Source organism: Bombus bifarius, unplaced genomic scaffold (genome assembly GCF_011952205.1).
Source record: "Bombus bifarius isolate JDL3187 unplaced genomic scaffold, Bbif_JDL3187 scf7180000008288, whole genome shotgun sequence".
NCBI lineage: Eukaryota > Metazoa > Arthropoda > Insecta > Hymenoptera > Apidae > Bombus > Bombus bifarius.
Window position 1 is genome coordinate 1,212,153 of NW_022884571.1, and position 22,659 is coordinate 1,234,811.

The window sequence follows — 22,659 nt, forward strand, 5'->3', positions numbered from 1 at the left end:
ATCGCGGATTAACAGGGGCTATTATTAAACGTAGCAAGGATTAACGTGCGTGACCAGTGCCCGCTCTGTCGCGTCATCCGGTTCTCGTCTAACGCGCCCCAACGATCAACGACACCGCGTCCGACTTGTTGGAACTCGACGACACGTCGACATGTAGACGCGAAATCGCGCGCGTCACGCGCCTACTCGCACCGTGATTTTTTTTCGCCACCGTTTCCCGCCTACTCCTTACGTAGATTCTTATCGTTCCACCGGTGCTCTATGCGATCGTTAAAGTTCATCATGGCCAGTCCGCCTTTCTGTATAGGGGTTGTTTTACGCGTTGACCGCGTTTTTCACGCGAGCGACGGCTGCACGTCGCACGGTAGAAACGAGAACTCGCGCGACGTTGGCGCCGACGACGTTCCGGTTGCCTCGCTTCGAGAAGATCTCGTTTCGCGGCTCACGGCCACTGCCAGGGACGCGTGGACTGTTGCAGGGTCTGAAAACAGGGAAAATAGAGAAGCCAAGGGGCGGGGCGGCAACCGGGAGCGGGTGGAACAGGAAAGACCGTCTAATCCGACGGTATCACCAACCAGCTATTCTGAGTCAGCTTCCGTGGCAAGTAATAACGCCGGTGTAACGGCATCGCTATCGTTGTTCCCGGTCTGAGTTATGGGACTCTATGGTGCGGTGTACCCCGTACGTGTCATCGAGCCATCCCCCTAATTATGTGAAACGAACCACGCCGTTGCGTCACACAGCACGCTAATGGGAAATGGTAATTTATGATGGGCTGTGAAATTATATTTTCTTCTTCCGAGATTTGTAGCATGGAACGCTCGTCTTTCGCTCGGCCTTGTCGTTTGTTTTGGCGCGTTGAATCGAAGCGGAAGGAAGCGACGACGATGCTCGGTGTTAGTGCGTCGAAAAGCGGATTCGAGATGTCGCTCGTAGGCCACTGACTTTGGGATCTGTTTTCAATTATACGTTAACTTGCCAATAGAGCATTTCGCTCAGTGAACTAGAAACCTAGTTCATCGTTCCACACCGAAGGGATACATACACCTTAAAACGGAACAACGAAGTTCACGTGGTTGTTCATCGTCTTGGGAGGGGACGGTGTTTAACTGGTTCTTGGTCCGTTATAGCGTCGGTGTTGTAGCGGTTAACAAATTTTAATGATGAAACAAGCAGGATCCCGTAGCTCCGTTACACGGACCGCGCCATTATGAATCTTGTACGAAAAGACTATAGATGAGCTACTGCGGGAATATCTCACGCCTTGACACTTGCTAATATTCAGGGATATCCTGTTATTATGGCCAGATTACATGCTCTGAAATACTCAGTAATATCCCAATAAACGTGTCAGCGAGATTAATACGGAAGTTGGTTCCCTTTGGGCCAGGCTTGTTTGTCACCGGTATATTTCGATCCGACGATCCTCCGACCAGAACATGCAACCCTAGGGAGACGAATTTTTGACGCGGACATCCTTATCAAGCTGTTCACGTCGCTTACACGCCCTACCTGCGCCGCGTCTCGTCCGAATCGTAATCATCGGATTCGGTTAGTAACACGACCGGCTTGAATCGACGCGTAATTGATAAGAGAGAATCTCGTGGTAGCGGAGATATGGTTTGTAGGAAATCGAGCAAATCGGAGTCTATCCTTGGGAATCGGACAGAACGGCGCGGCGGTAGTTGGTTTATTCGGGAGTACGATAGCGCTCTAGCATCGAGGTCTGCGCGTTCTAATTCCTTGGCGACCCGTTTCCATATCGATGAGCCCTGCTCACGGGAGGGGGAACGGGGAGGAACCGTCGAAATTGCTTTCGGCCCGACGTATTCGAAACCGTCCTGCGATAGGTAAACGGCAACTCGACGGTTTCAACCCCGACCACGTATCATCTTTGTTCTCTGCATTTTTTTCCCTATATTTTTTTCCCACCATACTATCCCTTTGCTGTTTTTCAACTCTTTTTACTTTTACCCCCGTCGTCACTGTAACCGCCTAGCCCGTAACGAAAATTCGATCCGAACAATTGATCGCGATTCGGCCTTTCGCGGTGTCCACGGTTGCGTGATTCTCGACGATATACCGTCGGCCTTTCCGCGTCATTGGCGTCGTTGAAGCGACGATATTTTACGAGGATAAATTATAACGGCCGCATCGTGCCACCCTCACCGAATATCAGGGCAAACATCACGCTACCGAACTCTTCCTTTCGACGCGTGAACCCCCCTTTTCCGGAGAAGGTAGGTGTATATTCGTCCGCGAATTTCTTCCTCTTGCAGTCTGTAATTATCTTAGAGCTTGCGAAAATCGTCCTTACTTCGCTTCGTTTGTTCGTTCGTTCGTAGGAAGGTTCGAGTCAGAGGCAGCGGAGGACAATTAGGATCTCGACACGAGGAATTCGAGGAAAACGCGGTCCCGTGAAGAGAATCCGCGCCCCGATAAAGGTGCCCAACGGAGAACATAAATTCGACGATCGTGCCTTTGTGGGTAGTGGAGGAACTTTAGGGCCAATCTCGGTGGGTGGTGCTCGGGCATCGAGGACGAACGATCTCCAGGAGCTCTTTTCACGAGCCAGAGAACGCGCTATTCTCTTCTAAAGACTTCCCAGAGACTCCTTTCGCGGCACGTAACTTTTCTGTCGAGCACCGCCCACCGTTAGCGGACATCGGTATCGAGAGGACCGCGAATAAATCTGGTTACCTGTGACCGGCGACGTTCTCGAGGAAAGCGGGATGATTCGTGGTGGTGTCGCGACCCCGTCGAATCCACGTCTTTTTCTTCTTTCCTTCGTATTCCATGCATTAGACCGATGAACGGACCTGCGAACAAGGAGGACGCCCGACCATTATAGCGAGAGTAAAGGTGGGGAGAAGGGGTGGAAAAAGAGGAAGGTGAAAAGTGTGAAGCGAAGGGGAAATGGGACTGCGAGAATGGCCGGCATTTCGAGGCGTTCGTCGCGAGGGATGGATCGAAAGGTTGCTCCCCTGTAGTGACCGGCGGCGACGCGTTTCCAGAGCAAAGCTATCGATCGGTTCTATTTTCTGATCGCAAAAGTGTCACGGACAGAAACCGCGGTTTTTACCGTCCTTGGTCGTTACGACGCGAAAGAATCGCGACTTTGTTCTCGCCTGGGTTCTGCCTAACAAGCCAAGTCGTCGCGAAAACGGAAGAACGGCGGATAGATGAAAGCATCTGAACGGTGGAAGGCAATAGGAAGCGACGCGAACGGACCTCGTTTCGTTCAACGATTGATACCGGCACGGTCGGAACGTGAACGTCGACCAATTAATCTTATCGTTAATTAATTTGGACGTGGCCAGTGGACGGGGAAAGGGGTGAGGGATTGGGGAAGGAGCGTAGGAACGAAGGGGAATAGAGGAGGCAGAGAAGGGAAGGAAGGGATATCGGTAGGAATCGATTGAAATCGGCTGCGTTTTCGAGCAATCCGCTCGATCGAGCATGCGCCGTCGTTATCGGTTGCAAAGGTCGTCGTTGTTGTTCGTAAAATCAGTGGCGCAACGGGAGACACGGAATTACGGTGTAAGCCGTATAGGGTCGTCACGCGATAATACTCGGCACCGCATTAATGTCGGGGCTGCCGGTAATTCCCATTTAATAATCACAGGTCGTATGTTAACCCATCGTATCCGGTAGTCGGACCTAATTACGGCGCCGTCCGAGCGTGTCTCTGCCAATAAACGTTCACGACTCTCGCGGGATTCGCTCAAATATGCTCGCGGATAATATTTTCATTAACCATCTCGTCATCGAATTAATCGAGAGTATCGAGACAAGCGCCATGTTCGCCAAGTGGCCCGACGAATCTCATAGTCAGTCTCGCTTTTCTCCGGCTCTGTGCGGCTCCATCTTGAACAGAGGAATAAGATAGCCTTCCTTCGACTGCTTTTGTTTCGCGACTTTATGCGTCGTACGTATACACACACACACACACACACACACGCACATAAACACACACGTATACACTAAGCAAAAAGAAATCGCAGAGCTCGACGTAGTCCAAGACGCCTTCAACGTCGCACGCTAGTTTCTCTATTCCGTCTTCTCTTTGCCGTTTCCTTCGTCTCTTCTGGTCGCGTCTCTCTATTTATATTTGTATCGCGTTTCTATTTGTTCCACGCTTTCCTTTTCCTTATTTCCCTTGCGGATCGTGGTCGCGAGCGAGCGAACGGGCGAACGAACGTGCGAGCGCGATCAGCGTACACCGCCACCGTTGCCTCGTTTTATGCCGTTCGTATCTTCGCGTCGAGTTCTTTGCGAAGGTTAAAGACCTCAGTGGTAGAGCGAGCAAGCATCTCGACGACAGGAAAGATGACTCTGCGACGGTGAGGCGGAACTTTTACACAGAGACTGTGGAGGACTGCCGAGCCAAAGAAAAAGGGCGAACGGTGAAATTGTAATTGTCGATTCGGTGATTCTTCTTTTCCACTGTTCCTAGCGCGATCGAGGAAACCAGGTCGAATTTTTATCGTTCGAACGGGAGAAACGGGCATTTTCGATGATCGTTTTTAGAAATAGACGAGATTAACTCGTTACTTTCGTCCCAGTGACACCTGCGGTCGATTAAATAGTAATTATAAATGATTTAGTAATCGGAACTTGAGTAAATCTGATCAAAAAGCATAATATGGGTGGTAAAATTTAGGTAGAGGCAATAATTGTCAAATTATGTATTCGGACGAACGGGGTCAAAATGTACAAACATAGACGTGAATGATTCCGATAGAAGAAAAGAGATAGATTTAGATTTTACCGATGCGTCACATTTATACGTACGATAAGTAAATAGTTTATACCACGCGATTCACGTAATTTCATCATCTTAAATTGCTTGCAAAACGTTCGCTGCGCGAAAAATTATTTTAAACAACGGAATACTATTAATCGCGAACATTTTCGGCATTGCTATCACTTTTTGTAACGTTCGACAAAATGTTCGCTCCGAATATTGTTTCGTGTGGTGCAAACATTTTACTCTCTCAGAATTTTCGTCGCATGCGCCATAAACGAGGATCGATCTCACTTTTCATCATTACTAAATTTCATTGTTACGGATACTTGTCACGTTCACTGAGGATTGCAATCATACACAGCTATGTAAATAACTCCGATGGATTTTAGTTCGTGTCCCAATAAATTTTAGTATATCAAGTCGTGTTTATAAATATCTCGAGCGAGGAATTCAAAATTGATCCCACAAACGTTGCATGGATACCTCATTATTCTCTCTTTTATTCCTTTGATCCATTTACATTAGAAATAATCCAAAGAATATTTCAGCTTACGGGTCACATAATGCAAACCGGGCCGGGTAGATAGACCACGCTATATATGTCAATAAGTTGCAAATTTATCATTTTATCAGAGTCAGCAGATGCAGCAGATATCCAGATAAATATTGTTACTGATACATATTTTTAAATTTAAGTCAGTCGATAGTTTTAAAGATTGAAACGTCAATGATCATCGCCGCATATTTCCCAGTGACCCAAGATATGACTGCAATTTATAGCGACGAAACGGTAAAGATATTGGCTGGAGTTAAACGCGAGAAATTCGGTATCGCCAAGAGAGCGAGAGCGAGAGAGCAACAGAGAAAAGGAAAGAGAAAGAGAGATAGATAGAGAGAGAGAGAGAGAGAGAGAGAGCAGAGCAGAGCAGAGAAAACAGAGGGCCCATGCGAGAATATCGAGAAACGCCGGAAGCAGAGGCGCCTGCACAATCGCAATTGCCTTTGAATACAAATAGACGAACCCCTGGCGTTCCGTCCGCGATCAACGAAGTTATAATCCGCCGTAACGGCAGATCGGAACGCACGATTGTATTTTATTCGGTGCTGGGGGCGCGTGGTCGTCCGATTCTCTATAGCAAATGACACGGGGGTGACGTTAAACGGCCGCGGGAGGTGGGAGTGAAAATAGCGTCGGGGGCTGTGGAAGGGAACGAACGCGAGGGGAGACCGAGAAAGGCAATCTCGTTAGTAATTGTCCGTAAGCGGCGCAAAGATTGCGGCCAATTTCTGATCGTCCGTGCATGCGAAACGCCGCTCCTCTTCTGCTTTTCCTTTCTCCTTCCCCGTCGTCTTCGAGGGTGGTATTCCTGCCGCGTCTTGACCCTGTGCTTGCTTACCGATTGTCTCCGTTTCGACCGTCGTTGCTTTCAGGCCAAAAAGAGTCCCTTGCGATTTGAAACGTACCAAAGAGATCGCGGACACGTATACGAAGCCTGTTTCGCTCGAATGGATCCGTTTCCGTGCGTTTCAGGTAAGCACGTCGAAGAAAGAGCCTGGAGCGGGGCCAAGCCCGACCGAAAACCTGTCCGCGTACGAACTTGAAGGAGTAAAGTCGATCGAGAGGAAGGGAGAGTCGGGATCTCGATGTTGGAAAATTTCGAGCCCGAGGAAATAGGAAGGACCAGAAATAGAAGGGCGAAGCGTTGTGGTCAAAGTTTTTCGAGCGATAACCAACGACCCGTGTTCGATCGATCATCTCGCGGTTATTACGCGACGATTCGCAGTGAAGAAGTCGACGCGGCGTCAAGAATTCTTGGAAGCAAAGAAGATCTCATCCGATCGAAACGGATTTCGGAACATTCGCTCGCGACGAATCCCGTCTCTTTCAGCCGGCTTTACCGAAACTTTCGTGATTTTCCGGCTTTCTCATCTACCGACTTTTCGTTCCATCGGTCCTTCGTGGACAGGGCAGGTAACCAGGTGGGCGCAGGTAGCGTGAAGGTAGACGGACGAGAACGCAGGCGCGCGGTCGCGCCTACGAGACGCGGTTCACGGATCCAGCTATCGATTTGGCTGTCTTACAGGTCCTCTCGAGGCTCGATGAATAAAAATGACATGCTAACGAGTGTAGTTCAGCCGGCTGAAACTAACTCCGCTAACGCGCGCGAGAAACGCTAAGCGACGTCCTCCCCGACGCTCTCGCGTCCCTGCTCCGGACGGAGCGGCTTTGGAAACCAGTCGCGGAACAGAAGGGAATTTAGGAGAGAGTCCGCAAGGAGACGGGGCCGAGGGGAAACGGAGAAAAGGCCGAGACGACCGAAACAGGGAGTCTCCTTCGAGTCACCGATGCGATTAATATTCGAGCGATCGTTCGAGCGGAAACGGATTCGCCGCCGCTTCCACCGCCGTAGGAAACACCAGAGACACTTTGCACGCCAGAACGAATAGTTTGTCCTTTCTTCGCGGCGATGATATCTACGCGATACACGGGTACCATGGAAATTCGAAAGCAGCTGCTCGACGCGATCCTACACATTGTCGTACACGTAGATATCGTGTGCGTTTCAACAGCAAATTAGAGCGCCACCGGAATATTAAGGCGAGTAGGAAGTAACACCTATCGTTATCGAATATTGATATACGAGTTGATTAGCTGCCTAGGTTCTAGTTAGTGTCGTACAGCAGTTAGAAAAACTCGAGGCGCGCGTTACGTGCAGTTGCGCAGTAAGCCGCGTGTGTAACTTGTACCTTTCTAGGTACTCATTACGCCTTTCTCGATAAATTGATGGAAATGACCGGGGAATTAAGGGGGCGAGTGTGCCACGAGGCCATAAAAAATTGAAAACAAATTTATGGTTACGACCTTTGGCATTAAGGTAAAGGGAGCCTCTTTGCCAACCGACACTCGTGACTAACATTCGTTCTAGCATTTCTATTTCTTCTAACAATAAGCGTCGAATATACTTTTCTGTCCTTCGTTCGTTAAGGACGAATTTTACGTTTACTTTTGTCTCCTTCGAAGATAAATGACCATGGAACCGACAGCACTCGAATGTCTTCTAAATGTTACCGCCTTGGCTAAAGTGGAAACTCGCAAAATCTGTCGAACATCTTGCTCGTGAACGACCACATTTGTGTCGAACGCATTTGTCCGTGGTGCAGGTCCGTGACGGCGCGGAAAGTCACGCGATGCGGGAACCTCCGACGAAAGATTAGAAACCCCGCGGTCTTCCGGTCGACTCGCCTTACACGCAGAGAATACTGAATTTTTTATTTTCTCCGGTACTTTTCCAATTACCTCGGACAGAGCGGCGTTCGCGTCTCTCGTTTTCCTGTTCTCATTTCACCGGACGTCCTTTCGCGTTCCCGTCGTACGCGTCGCGAAATGAAAAAAGACCGTTGAAGAGTGCCGGCGGCGGATCGCGACGTCCGCCTCGGGTTTTGATTAAAACTAAACGGCGAATAAAAATTCCGCGGCTGGCTCGCGAACAAAGTCGTGCCGAGTACGAGGAAGAGGCTGGAACAGCCTCGTGATGCCGCGTTAGCTGCGAGCGACCGTACGCAAATGAATTCCTCGTAATCGATCTTTCGCAGCTCACGAAAAAATTATTCCTCGTCGCCCGAAAAAAAGCATCGGGTCTCCAACGATCTTCGGGCAAAATCTTTCGAAACGAGATGTCAGGGAGAGGGAGAGAGAGAGGGAGAGAAAGAGAGAGAGGGAGAGAAAGAGAGAGAGAGAGAATAGTCGACGAGATCCGGAAAAAATAGCACGATCCTGTTAGTTCGAGACCGAAGAAAGTATAAAGTTCGTTTCGAATCGAAAATCGATGTATTGAGGACGCTTTCGTTAAGTGCTATTCTGGGTATCTTCGGGCTTCTTCCTTCGAGCATCGTCGAAGAATACCGGCGAGCAAAAAGTCCGCCAGCAAATTTTTACGCGGAGATAATTTCTAACAAGCGTCTCGCTTACCCACTCAGCTTTACGAACGGAACTCGGGTCATTTTTCTATCGAAGAAACGAGAGGTAAGGAAATGTAGGTTATCGTTTTGATCGGAATACTCCGTTTGTACGAATTACATTCGAAACCCTTCGTTTTTCTCAGCGAAGGACACCTCTCTTGCGCGACAAATATCAAGGATGAAATAAGAAAGCGTATGACTTTGGAACGCGCGGTCGGCCAAGTTGCGGAAAAACCGTAAAGGAGCAGGAAGTCGCGCGAGAGACGGTCAAAAAGTACAAGGTGATCCTCGCGAAGTCCAGTTTAAACAGTGGAAAGATCGTATTAATTTCGAAAAGCTAGCAGCGATAGAATAACGATTGTCGTGGCGATATGTCCTGTAAAACGCCACGAAGAACGGTTCGAGTCGCCAAGTAGCGAAGGATCCTGACTGGGCATTAAGAAGACGGAATCGATTTATTCAAAGGGGAAGCCGATGTTTCTGCGCTATTTCCTACGATCCATGGATCCGATTCCACAGCCTTTGCCTTTGTCAGGATGATGGAAAGAGACGGAGGAAGTGGAAGAAGAAGGAAGACACAGGTCGGCCTCGTGCGGTAGAAGTTCAACGGACTCCGCGCGTCGGATCTAACGACGAGGTGGCTCGGAGCGGAGGAGATCGCGGCCCGCTACTCGACGAGAAGTTACTCGTTTTGCCGCCATCTTTTTCCGCCGCGACCCGTCTTTTTCTTTGCCCTTTCGAGCAGGGGAACGCGAACCGGTCGAGTATACTTACCACGCAGTGTCGCGGAACGACTACCGGACTCTCGACCAACGATTGCTGACCTCTTCTGGCCTCGCGTCTCTCCGCCCGCAAGACGAATTTTCTCTTCTCCGCGCGGCGGATCTCCGGAAAGACGAAGAGCAGAGGCAGAAAAAGCGCAGAAGTGGTGCGTGAGGCCATGGTCACGCTCGTTAATCGCCGCTAGTGGCAGCGGTGCTTGTTGAAGCCGTGCAGGGTTGCACGTGCGATTCATGGTGTTCGCAAGAAGAAGAGAAGCACGAGTGGCAGGCCTCGTAAATAACGTACCGGCTGGCTGTGCGCGTTTTCGATCCGACTGCTTAGGGAAGTTCTTGCAAAGGTTCCGCAGAGGAAGAGAGAGAGAATCGACTGCGTCGCGGGTCACGAAGATCGGGCAAGAAGCTTAGCCGCGTTTTGCCAGCCAGGTTTCTTCACTGTGAGCGAAACGAACGGAAGGACGGGCGTCCTCATTTCGCGAGCACCGCCGCCGCCGTCGCCGACTGTTTCCGGTCCCGCAGACGGTACACCTTCGCCGTGATCGTCGACTGGGGAACCGAGAACGGTTTTTATTCGGTCGGCTAACCGCGGCAAGTACCTCGACGACAAGCGGAAGCGTTTAGCGAGCCATTAAAGTCAGCTGGCCGTTACGATAATCGAGCAAATCGATTTATATCCGACCCCTGATGCGGAGAGCTCGGAACTTCGGCGATCCAATAAATCGATCAACCTCCCTCTTCTTTTTGCGAGAACCAGGCGAAAAGAACGAATCCGAGGAAGAAGAACGATTCACCCGCTAAAACCTATCGGCGTTAGGAAGCGCTGCAGAAACGATAAAGATCCGACGCCTCTGATCCCTTTCGCCGATGCATTTCAATAAACCGTGAAACTCACGGTCAAGTTTTCGCGCGTTATTCCATCGACGACTCCAACAACTTGGAGAAATCGAGTCGCTCGAAAGACGCGATAAAGCTCACCCATTTTCGGAGGTTTCGAACGACATCACCGTCGGTAGGGTCGAGATTCGGAAGCGACCCGGACCTCGAACGAACGAACGACTACTGGGAGCGTCGGTCGAGCTGATAAGCCGGTAGATAAACGATAGCGTGTCGCGATCGGACACGGCCTAGTCGCGCAAACACACCTGTCATCTGGCACGTGTTCGTCGACGACCGTTACTGTCGTAGAAAACGCGGCTACGAGTGCAACTCTGGAAAACCGTTGGCTCGATTAAATGCCCGGACAGAGAGTGGTTTCCTCCTTTCTGGCTACCGAGCGAAACGAAACGGAACGAACGGAAAGAGAAAGGACGTCGTCTTTATGCCGCGCCCTGCTCTTCCACGGAGATTTTAGCTGGACGTATGGCAATTTAAAGCAAGTATCTTATGGAAGGGGGAGAGGAAGGGGTTACTTAGCAGGTGTAACCCATTACGTAGAACAAAAACAATACACGTACACCCGTTTTAGTTTCGAGGAACGGCGATGAAGCTGAAAATGGATTGCAAGAATCGTTAAGGAGTACGTTAAAAGTAATCAGTAGCCATGACTCTGAAAGTCTCCGGGCGCCAATTAAGAGGAACAGAAACTCTACGGGATTCTAAACCTGACCTCCGTAATTAGAACTCGCAATTCGACGAATAATTATCCCCGGCGCGTACACTCGGTCGCTTCATAGTTACCTTACTCGATCGTGTTTACCGAGAACGGTACCGTCGAAACGAGGTTTACCTCTTTGATACCCGATTCCGTCTTGTTTCGTCCGTACTTCGGAGCTCTCTCTGGATACTCTAGGGAGAGTAGAGACGTGCGTTCTTGTCGCTGTTCGTTGTACGGCGGGACGAAGACGCGACACTTGAAACGAGTCACTGGCAGCTGCGCCTCTTCCGTCGTTCAACCGATACTCGACTTCTCCCCGCGGCGTCCCCTAGGTTCGCGTACCTCGTCAACTCTGCCGTGGCAATCACCGTTTTGTCAAGATTTTCCTTGCCATTCCCAGAGGCGTCCCCCCAACGTACTACGTACGGTTTCGATTCACCGCCTCCGGCGCTGCTACCGTCACCGCCACCGCCACCGCTACCGCCAACAGATCGGTCCGAGATCGCTATCGGGCCCTGGCAATCGAGGCGTCCGGTAGCCTCCCACGCGACCCCGTCCCTTTCCCGATCCGACTGAAACGCGAGAGAAACGCTTTTATTGCGAGGTGCTCGTACAGGCCGTGCGAACGGAAGTCTTGGTCACGGCTCGTCGAGTCACCGTCGCTTCGCCTCTCGACCGTTGGGTCGATTCCTCGGCTCGCGTGCGGCCACCTGCGAGCGCAGACCTTAACCGAGCCCAAAGACCTAACCGTCTCGGGGCGATCGTTCTCCTTCGAAGCTCGTCTTCCGTTCCATCGATATCCTCGCGTGTATCCCCTCTATCGCGTATTACCGCAGTATTTTCGACAGAGATCCTCCGTCGGGATCGAGAGCAACGGTACGGTTCGTCGTTGATGGAACCGCAACGACGCAGTCTCGCGTGGGAATTCCGCGGCATCGATGGTAGGAAGGTGGCTGCGGTGGATCCGGATTAGTCGGTGTCTGAGCAGAGGGTCGTATACCGCGTCGGAGGGCAACAAATTTCCACGGCGTTTCGGGAGCTTATTAAGCCGACGAGCCGAATCTTGGTGCCGTAGCGAGCACTTAACCTGCGCGCGTAGTATCGGCCGCGACCTCAAAGAGCTTTCACGACTCGCCTCCTTCTTGCTTCTCGCTACCGTTAACGATACCCCTCCCAAACTTTGCACGCTTTAACGACTGCACGTCTACCTTCCGAGACAGGAATCCGAGCTTTATTTATTGCGATAAACGTTAACCACCGTTCTCTCGGCCATCTTACAAAAGGATTACGAGATCCCCTTACCACTCTGTCGGTCCCCTATCTCGCTTTCCTTCGCCGCCATCACCTCACCCAGTAGCTCGCCTTCGACTGATTTGTGTCTCTGCAGGCCGGGGGAAGGGAGATACCCAGAGTGGAGCCGTTGGCCGGCTCGCGACAAATTCGACACCCGATTTTATCAGTGACGATAAGCGACGCGGATGTCTCCCATAGGGGAATCTCCCTAGACCTGATCTCCTTTGCACGAGGATAGAAGTTCGATTCGCAGCGCAGCTGTTTTAACGTTGGACGGGTTGCGAAAAGAGAAGATAGGCTTCGCTCCAAAGCAATATCGCCGATCGGTCCGCCAGCGTCAGCTCTTTCTCAGTAATTTCCTTTGGCGGAAGAATTATCCACCTGTATTCAGGTCGAGTCGAAGATTTATTTATTTATTCAATTCAGTCGTGCGATGGAAAGAAAACGGAACAAGCGCGAGAGAACAGCGTTGGAAATTGGATCATAGGAAAGTGCGGCTAGCCGACAGCAGGCTTTAATGAGTTTTGCCGCGTAAAAAATCTATGAACCCAAGCTTTGCGAATAAAACGACTATGCTTCGAGAAAGCTTATCTCGCTTTCGCGTGGCATCGTCGAATAATCTTCGATTCACTTGGTGATTTTAGAGGAGAGATCACTGTCTGTTTACCCGACAAGCAATATCGAATATTGCGTGTCGCATACCGCTATAATATCTATCAGCCCCATTAAATGACAGAAAATCGAGGAAGATCGATGGAGAATAGGTTCCTTGGGGAAGAGAAATGTAGGAGGGTTCTCTAATTGCATCGAACGCAAGATCCAGCGTCGGATCAGCGACGGTTCGCTGTCTTTGATCAACCCCCTGAAGATTCTCGCTCCCGTATTTCTATAGAAATTCTCCGGAGGAAATCAAGCTCAAACTTTGGATACTTGGGATGCCCCGTTCGAGAGAGTCGGTTCATCGTTGGGAATTTTTACGTGACGTTGTCTGCGCTGGTAAAGAAAGCTTCCGCTTTTCCCGAACGGTTGGCCTCAGGGGCGGGTTTGCAGCGCAGCACTAGCGCCGATCCAACGCGATCGAGTATGCAGGCGCCGTGAAAACTTTTCCAATCGAGCGGAAACTTTGTTCTCGTAATTAAAGCCGCGCGAATACTTAATGAATTCGCGCCGGCACATCGATCGTTTCGTGCCGCTCTCGTGACACACGTGCTGATTTCGACCTTAACCCGTTGGAAAGAGCGGCTTCCGCTTCACGAAGTCCGAATCACGAGTCATCTAGGAGAAGCTGAACCGAGATGAAAGTCGCAAAATTGTGGGCATCCCGCGGAAAGAGGCAAGTTTAGTTCTCGTATCACGCGAAAGGATAACGGTCTGGAGAAGTCTAACGAAGAGACGTCTAGGGAGCTATTTCACCTAATTTAACTGCGAGACCTACACGAGCGCCTGAGGAGAACCGAGTCTCTGGAGTCTTGAAATCGCGAGCGCGCGAGTCTACTTCGCGACCGCGACTTTGCTCCGGTACGAGCTTCTCATGAAATAATCTACCGCGTAGAGTGGCACCATATGAGGAAGGGCAAACTGTGATCAACGAACTTGATTGTAAAGTTATTAAAGCGATACTGAGATTTCAGACATCACGTTTGGTTCGGATTTTATTTCTTTCTTTAGCATGCGTCGATTTCACGCTGCCTTTCATTCAGTATGTTTTATAATAATTTTATTTGTTTATCTACATATATCGCGGGTTCATCGTTTAAATAAAATTTCATGAAAAACACCTCTCGATTTCTTAATTTCTTCAACGATTCGCCAAACTTGATCAGGCGGTATTATTCCATTACAGTGATACCCGGTACACTCGCGAAAATCACAAAACACTCAGGTTCAAACGTAACGGTGTCAAATATCAAAGTAGTACTGCTCTTTTCGCGTTGTTCAGAGTTGAAAGGCGGATGTTCCAGGCTCTCGGGTGATTTATCCAACAGGATATCGACGCTCGTTCGATCGAGAGTGAGTTTCGCGATCCGGGTACTCGGAACTCGAGCTTTCGCGGCGGTCAAGGGTCGACTCTTTAATTAATGGATGGAAGTAATTAAGAAACGGGAATCTCCCGCGGGAAGTCTCGGGTGTAACGCGGCCGGCGTATTCTCTGGAGCGTGTACGTGCCTCTGGTTCGCAGCGTATTTGCCTTCTCCGAAACTTCTCCCTTCGGAGGAGCTTCCTTGAATTTCGCAAAATATTCAAAGTCGATTGGCGGGAAAACGAATCCAGTTAAGAAGGGGGGAATAGGGAAAAGGAGAGAAGGACAGAGATATAAAAGACGAACCGAAGTGGAATTTATTAAAGGCGTGTTCGTCGGAGGTTTTTGTCGCGGTCAGGGCACGATCGTCTAGGTGAGCGTTCGCGCGAGGCTGGACGAGGTACGAGGCGGAATCGTGAACGTTACACGAAGGAGGACGCGGCAGCCAGGGCTGCGGCAAACGGAATGCCGTAAATCTCATGTAAATTCGGCCCGCCGCTTGATTTGCAAGCACAATGCCAGACAATTGTACGGTCTACCATCGAGCGGCCGGATGCGGAGTCTGCGAGTTTCTCCGGTCTCCCTGGTTAACTTCTCTCGTAGACCCGTTCGTTCCACCCTCGTCCCTTCCTCGTCCCCTATTCGTCCCACGGTTTACCGATACTCCTCTTGCTCCACATCTTCGACTGCATCTCTTTGCCCCGGAACCGCGTCTCTAAACGTTTTAACGATCGTTTTCTCGTTCGTTCGCGCGTTTCATTTCAGCTCGTTTCATTTCGCGTTCGTTCCTCGTCTCTCGTCCTCTCGCGTATTTCTCTCTCTTTTTGCTTCGCATCTCTCGTTTTTCCTCTCGTTTCGTCCTCACCGCCGGCAGAAATATGTTTCGCAGATAAAAGAGAATCCCGTGTACGGGGCGCGATTTACTGGTAGAATCGGCGCTCGTAAAACCGCGTCGCGTTAACGCAATGGGAAGCGGCTTCCACCGTGGGTATATCTGTCCGTGGTCAGTGACGTACTCGCGGCGAAAGCGGCCGCCGCGAACCACCCACCATTGGAATTCACACCAGTAATTCACGTTGTCCCGCAGCTGCACGGGATACCTGCTGCTTCGCGCCGATCCGTCCCCGTTAACGACCATTTGAAACCCAGAGACCATTCCCAGTCCACCGATTCACCTGGTACTCTTATTCGCCAACTTCGATCGTGTTTCTGTGACTCTTCGTGTGTCTACGTATCGATGACCAGTCACAGAGAAACCGAACGATTGTCTCCGCGGACAGTTTCCAATGGATCAATCGTCCGCCATTCGAAGGGAGGAAACAACGTTCGTCGTATTTACAGACGAAGAAAAGACGCGACCCGTTGCATTTCCTGTGAGACGACGACGATCAGACGATAAAGCCAGAGCGAAAAGAGGCGCGTACTTGTCGGGTGGAAGAGTGGCGCGAGAAATAAACGAACCAGCCCCGCGACTCAACTCGGCTTGACTCGACTCGAGGAAACTTTGGCCGGAGGCATGCGCGCATCGCGAGATCAGTCTCTCTTTGTCGCTCGGCCGTGTAACGGCGAGCGAGACACGAGAGTCGAGCGGACCGCGGTCGCACTTAACCGCCGACTATCAAGGTGCCAACGTAGCCTCCGCCGCGTTCTTCCGTTCCGTTCCATTCTGTTCCGCTTCGCTCCGCTCGTTCTCTCGCCGCGCGAGTTGGCCACCGGGCGAGCGCGCACGTCCTTCCGCCGCCGATACATAGCCCGCCAGTCGAGAAGCTCGATCCTTGCGAGTTACCACGGCCTCGCGCACCTCACGCCGATCGTGTCGCGATTCCCGCGCTTCTCTCATCTTTGTTCGACATGACGAGCAGAGGATCGAGGACGATCCAGGCCTCGACTGCAAGGTCCTCGGCCATTGAGCACGCGTACACCTGAATAACCTTGGAACTCTTCGACGAAGAAGCTCTGTCGTGTCTTTTGAAGAAGGTATAGTAGTGCGTGGTGTCGGAGGCGTTCTGTTTCGTCACGGGACGATTACCACAGTTACTCCACTATACGCAGAGTGATTTCCTTTTATTAAGGAATTTACGCGAAGCGGCTTGTGCCAGCTGTAATAATAACGGAGGAAGTGTCGATATCGAATATTGTGTCTCGTGTGTTTTGGTGGGCGTAGACCAGGGAAAGAACTAGGCGCCCTCGAGTGCTCGTAATTCCAGAGAGGATGAGATTCGTGGAGAGATCCGGACACCGTTGGACCTTTCTGGTGCTGCTGGCAACCGTAGGTGAGTGCATCGACGAGATTCTTTGATCTTTCGTGTCACTCGACGCGTTCGCTTTTCGGTTCGCTGACCTCGGGCCGATTCTTGTCGCGAGTTCGCCTAAACCTCTCCTACACCTCGCCTACTCTTGCTTGTACGCCCGCGAAACTTACCCCGTCCTCGCGACTGATCACCGCGAATCCGCGCGAGCCTATCCGGCTCAACAGGTTTCCTCGTTTGACTCTCTTTTCCCGCGAGTTTCGTGCGACTCGCCGTAAAAAGGGAGCAGCTTGCAAATTGAATACGCGATGCTTCGACCGACCAACGCATACGCGCAGACTATCTACATAGAAAAAGCAAATAGATAGAATAGCGTAGCGAAGTCGCTCGGTAGAAATTCGATAACTCGGACGGAGCTTCGTTGCAAATGTTACGACACGGATGAAGGAGAAGTGACTTGGAAGGAGGAAAGAGACAGAAAAATAAGGACAGAAAAACGATATTCAGGGAGAAAGCGAAAAGCTGGCTGTTGGGACACGGCCAAACCACGAGGATATAGTCCGAGTTTACGAGTGAAAAGACGTCGCGGCGTATTATGGGAAAACCGTGCAGCTGGTCAGGAAGGGAAGCTGCGTCTTCTTCCGCGAACTCGTTTGCAGGAAGAGCGAGCTGATCCCAGGCTGTACGGAGAACACCGCGGCATGTCGCGGCAAATGCTGTCGCGTCAGGAATTCGCGTTCCAGGCAAAGCGGATTTACTCGCGAATCGTCTGCACGGCCCTCTCTGACCTCGTCGGGTTTCCTCGTAACCCAAATAACGCAATTTCTATGGCTACTTCGTTTCGTTTAAAGGTCGTCGATGAGTAGCAAAAGCTTTACCCCTCCGGTATCGAACGAGGATAGAATTTAAAAAAAGGTGAATCACGAATTTCATCAGCGATTGCGCTATTTTCGTCGCTCCGATTTTGAGCGATTAAACTAAAAGAATAAAAAATTCGGTCGACTTTATATTCCTAATAGACAGATGTGAGAAACGAGCGCATCGTATTATTAAAAATGTAATCCTTCTGAAGCGCATAGCGTCACTGCTGCGAAATTGCAACGACGTCGCTTCCCCCTGTACTGGTCTTTAATGCGACGCTTGGTTTCACGACGATTTATATTTGTCACGATCCTCCGCGAATAAATTTTCGTTTTCGACGTTCGTTGTTCGTCGACCGACCGATATCGTGCTGAATTGTGGCCTCCCCGATCGAGAGAGCCACAACCTCCCTTTTCGTTATGCATATCATAACGAGGCTCAGCTCGCGAATTTCGATTCCCTTCTCCTTGTTGACGGTGATACGTTCTGTTCGTTTCGCGATCCTCGTTTGGCGCAGGAACGACGTTGACGGACGCGGCCGCATTTGATTTTCGCCGTGCACGGGCTACTCGATATCCGCGTGGGACGGGACGCGAAAGGGAAACGAGCCGCGGAATAACTCGACGCTACGCATTAGCCTGATTAAAAGCCAGCCAGGCTGGGATCGCTTGCGTTTAATGGCGCTTTCGGGGAGGGAGAGGCAGATTGGTGATAGTTGCAGCGGCGCGTTTGCGTCTCTCTTCCTTCCGCTGATTTTCCTCGATAAACAAGCTCAGGTCTCGTTTCATGAGTTCTTACGCGTCTCGAGCACAGGAGCTCTGGTAATTTGGTTTTCAGGTTACGTCAGGCACAAAACGTCGCGTCGTGAACACGGGGAAAAAGGTGCGAGGAAAATATGCGGGATAAACCGACCGGAAACGTGACCTAGAACGGCTTGCAGGTTGATCGTGATTACGGCGAGCGCGTTTTCTTGAAATTAACGCTTTAATCGATGGAAAGTTGGTGTGAGCGATTCCCCGAGAAGCTACGAGATTCATAATGGAGGCTATTTCCATATCGCTTTCTCCTTTTTTCGGACTCGATACGCGGAATAGTTGCAACCGATGAGCCGGAACCAATCACCGTGCGAGGTCCGTTCATTCGCAATAATCTCGCGGACGACGAAAAAGCAGACTAGCCCATCGAGCCTCTCCATCGACGAAACGAATACTGAACAAACAGACCTGCGAGTTTAGAGGGTTTCGTTTTGCGAGCACGGTTAACCGTTAATCCAAGCCTCGGTGAAATCGACGCGGCCGGTCAGAAAGCGATATCGTCGAATGGAAAACAAAAAAAAAAAAAGGAATGAAAAAGCAAATGGAAAAAAGAAAAGGGAAAAGCGATTGCCTGGAAAAATCGGGCCGCCTCGCACATCGAGCGACGATTTCGTCGAGCGGAACGAGTCGAGAGGAACGCGTTCGAGGGTCACTGTATTTCAACGCGAGAATCGAGGCCGCCACGCTGCATGGAAAACGGCCCGCGTCCACGAAAATTCGCAGGCCGTTACTCCCTCCAAGTTGGCAAAGGCGTTAGGCGGTTAAACGGTTAGCTGTGCCCCGCGCAATACGGTAAGTGCTAAATTAAATTCAGCGGAACGAGCGAGCGACCGCGCGTATTACGGCGCGCTGAATCGGGACCGGGACGCCGCCGGTCGACGGAACCGAAAGGGGAGAAAAAATTATATATATATATATATATGTATATATATATATCAGATAAAGGATAGAGGCAAGCGGGGATCTCGGTCCTCGGCGGCTTTTCCGAGGACAAAAGGAGGAAAAAAATACGCGGGAGCTCGGTGAGCGCGGATTTCGCCGCCGCGCAGAAATTAGTTTTCCCGTTAATTGGACCGAGGGTACGCGAAGTCTTCATCCCGCGTAATTGGATTCGTATACGCGTATCTCTCGTGTTCCTTTCGCGACTAAAGCCGGTCTCGTTGTCCGATTGCAGCCTCGTTTGCGCTCTCACGTGATTCGCCACTGCCTTTGTGCGAGTCATTGGCTTCAATCGAAGTAGCTTCGAACGTTTCGTGGTATAGTTTATACCCAGCCGAGCTATACGCCACGTGTAGAGACTATAGACATAATCGGAGGAGGCCGCGAAGGCGAGCACGACGGCAGATTCATTCTCCATCCACCGGTTATCCGTCAGGCTTTCGTTCTACGTCGTCGTACCGTTAGGGCTGCTCGAATCTACCGTGCCCAATCGAACCACGTACATTACCAGTGATTTAAGTAGACCGATCGGGAAGCGACGGGGTTACTCTGGACGCATACAGCTAGCAGCGGGGCCAGGACTACGAAAATATCTGCTGGCCCGCAGCCAACTCACAGCCTCCGCCACCCTTTCGCGAGACAGTCTCACCTAGAGCCGGCGTGTATCGCGATATAGCAGCCAGACTACACGTATCGACTATTTATGGGTGCCCGCTCGTAGATTTATCGATACGAGGCGTATTTACGCGACCTCCTGGCGGAACAATCCTCGCCATTCGCTCCGAGTTCGCCTTCGATCGTCCTAGGAAAACCAGCCAGGGCATCGTCATCGTCTTCTTGGACGATCGTACGAAACGATTCGCCAGCGGTGCACAAAAACTTCGACGTACATTTCGTTATTATCGCTAGCGGGAGATCGGCCATGCCGTGAAGCGCGATGCGATCGAAAACTGGAGAAGGTTGCTCGATGAATGGGAAGGTTTTGCCTGGCGTTAGTCGATGGTTTGGCTTGCGAGGCATCCGGCTCGTCCACGACCTCCGAGCACCGTCGATGATCGCGAACTGCTTGCTCGGCTACGACCCTCTCTGCACTCATTCCTCCTCCCATCGGGGGTTGCTTTCAGCGGCTGCGAAAGGGCCGAGCTTACGCGTTCTAGAGTTACGCCGCATCGCACCATGGTACGCTACCGCGACTCGAGCATCACGCGATTCCGCAATCATATGACGTGGGTAGGGTAACATGCACCCGTGGGCTTATCGGCGGCCGCAAAGTGAAATTATTCCTGGTCAACCCTTGTCGCCGATACGCGCTCGTGTCGCGAAGGGAGGTCAGCCCGCACGATACCCTTTTCGTCCGCCCGTTACTTTTCTTCCGTCGTGCTTTCGAATATTCGAATTTTACCCCGCCGAACGTCGAGAATCGAGTCACTCTCGACATTCTCGTACCTTTCACCCCCATTCTCCCTCTCCGTTCCCTATTTTCCTTCGTGACCGTATTCGCGGCAACTTGGAAACTCTTTTCGACGAACTAGCGTACACAACCGCCGTCGCGCCGGTCACCGTGGAGGCAGGAGCGTGCAAACGCCAGCCGGAAGAAAGTTTTTCGCTGCTCGTTAGCGCGTATCGATTTTCCCCCGATGCTCCGTTAGAATTTTACCGGACACGCGTCCCATGCATTAAACTAATGTGTGGTCACAGAGTTAAAGCGAGAAAGTAGGAGCGAAGCTGCTTGGATCCCTTTTGGTCGCGTGTTACGGAGCGAGCACTTCCATGATCGAGTTCGAGAAGGTAACGAAGGGATGGAACGGTGATCCGCGAGATAATACCAGCTGCCTGTAGACGGTAATTAAGTGTCTTTCGCGACGGGGCAGTTTTACGGATCTATTCGTCGAGTGGACGTAAATTACAGGGCTGAACGAGCGTGAGGAGAAAAGAATGAGACGTCGAAACGGATCGTATATCCGATATCGTGCAAAACCAAGCTCGTGGAAGGTGGTGAGTCGGACACTGGAAGTCGGGAGACAGGGAGAGCGGTCCGACGTTTCAGATGAACGAAAACAGACGGCGAACTGCGTTATCTCGTCAGCTCGTTTCGTCGAAACTGTCTCACGCGAGCGACCAGCAGCTCGCTAATAATATCGTCGTAAAGAAGAAGTTGGCCGCAGGAGATGGATGCACTGATCTCGCGAAATTTGCTGATCTCCCCGGAGGAGAACAATCGAAGGCAAAAGAAATTACATAGCTCGCTCGAACGATCCTTTTTTGCGAGAGAATCACCGGAGTATCAGACGTGTGCACGAGATTCGAAAGGATCGGGATAATCTGGGACTGGAAAAACGTTCTTGGCTCGTTGTAGCGCGTTCTACGCCTTGTTCTCTCGGTGAAACGCGTTCGAGGGGAAGCGTATTCGCGATTGCGCGGCGCCCGGCAAATACCGTGGAACGATATTATTCGTGGCGGCGCTATTTTTTCAACGAACCACGTGAAAAAACGTTCGCGTAGCTCCGGGCTAATGCGATTACGAGGCGGGCTAGAAACGAGCGAATGGCCGAGTTAAATTTACCCGCGAAATTCCGGCGAAAGCCGAATAGATATCCGTCTACTCAACCGTCCTTGGATATTCCGCCGCGTTTCGTTACTACCTAACTCTCGTCTCGCGTCTCTCATTCGTTTGGCGAAGCGACTAGGTGAAACGACCGCAACGAACAAAAAAGAGAGGAAACGATCGACGCGTGGTCGTCGTCGTCGTCGTCGTCGGTTAAGAAGCGATAAGTTTCACGGCACCCCGGAGAATCGGTGTTTCTCGAAGGCTGCGTGGCGCAGCTCGCCATTAAGGATATTCCGATATTATGCAAATGCGCGTATAAGCGCAGCCAAGAGGTCGTCCGCCGCTCTTTCCCTACGGTCTTTCCGTTTCGAATATTTCGAAAGCTACGTGCGCCCTATCGTGGTTACGTCGCGAGTAGACGGCGTGCGTCTACTACGCGACAGCCGGCCGCGACGTTTCCAATCGGATTTCGATTTCGAGTCAGCTTCTTTCATGTCCACCGTTCGTTTCCTCGAACATGTTCCAGTCGCGTGGACACCGTCTGAAAGAAGATCGCACGTTCTTCGCTCGAGCTTCGTCCGTCGTTCGGCGCCTCTCAAAATTTTCAAATCGAGTCGGATCGTGTTAGAATCTACGGACGGAGTTCTTTCTGAGCCGCTAACGAACGGTAAAGGGACCCGCGCGCCAGTAGGGTAGTTGAATGTTCATTTTCAATTAAGACACAGAAACGGGGTCACAGGATGAAAAACGAAGGAGAGGAGCAGGTCACGGGTGATTCGATGGAACGGTTTTTCAAGGAAAACGGTCGGTTTCTCTGCCGTCAGTGTCGAGGTGGGGTGGATCCGTGGCAC

The 22,659-nt window shown here is 51.1% G+C and overlaps 2 protein-coding genes across 2 annotated transcripts in view; one reads left to right on the top strand and one right to left on the bottom strand.

Moving 5' to 3' along the window:
- The window catches only part of LOC117212295, a 74,595-nt gene that overhangs the window by 21,913 nt on the left and 30,023 nt on the right, over positions 1-22,659 (bottom strand). The gene's annotated exons all lie outside the window — the stretch shown is intronic.
- The window catches only part of LOC117212267 (hemicentin-2), a 32,175-nt gene continuing 25,530 nt past the window's right edge, over positions 16,015-22,659 (top strand). Inside the window, exon 1 of the mRNA XM_033456932.1 lies at positions 16,015-16,669. Within this exon, the coding sequence (XP_033312823.1) occupies positions 16,609-16,669 (61 nt within the window). The 5' untranslated portion in view covers positions 16,015-16,608. The remainder of the gene's footprint in view (positions 16,670-22,659) is intronic.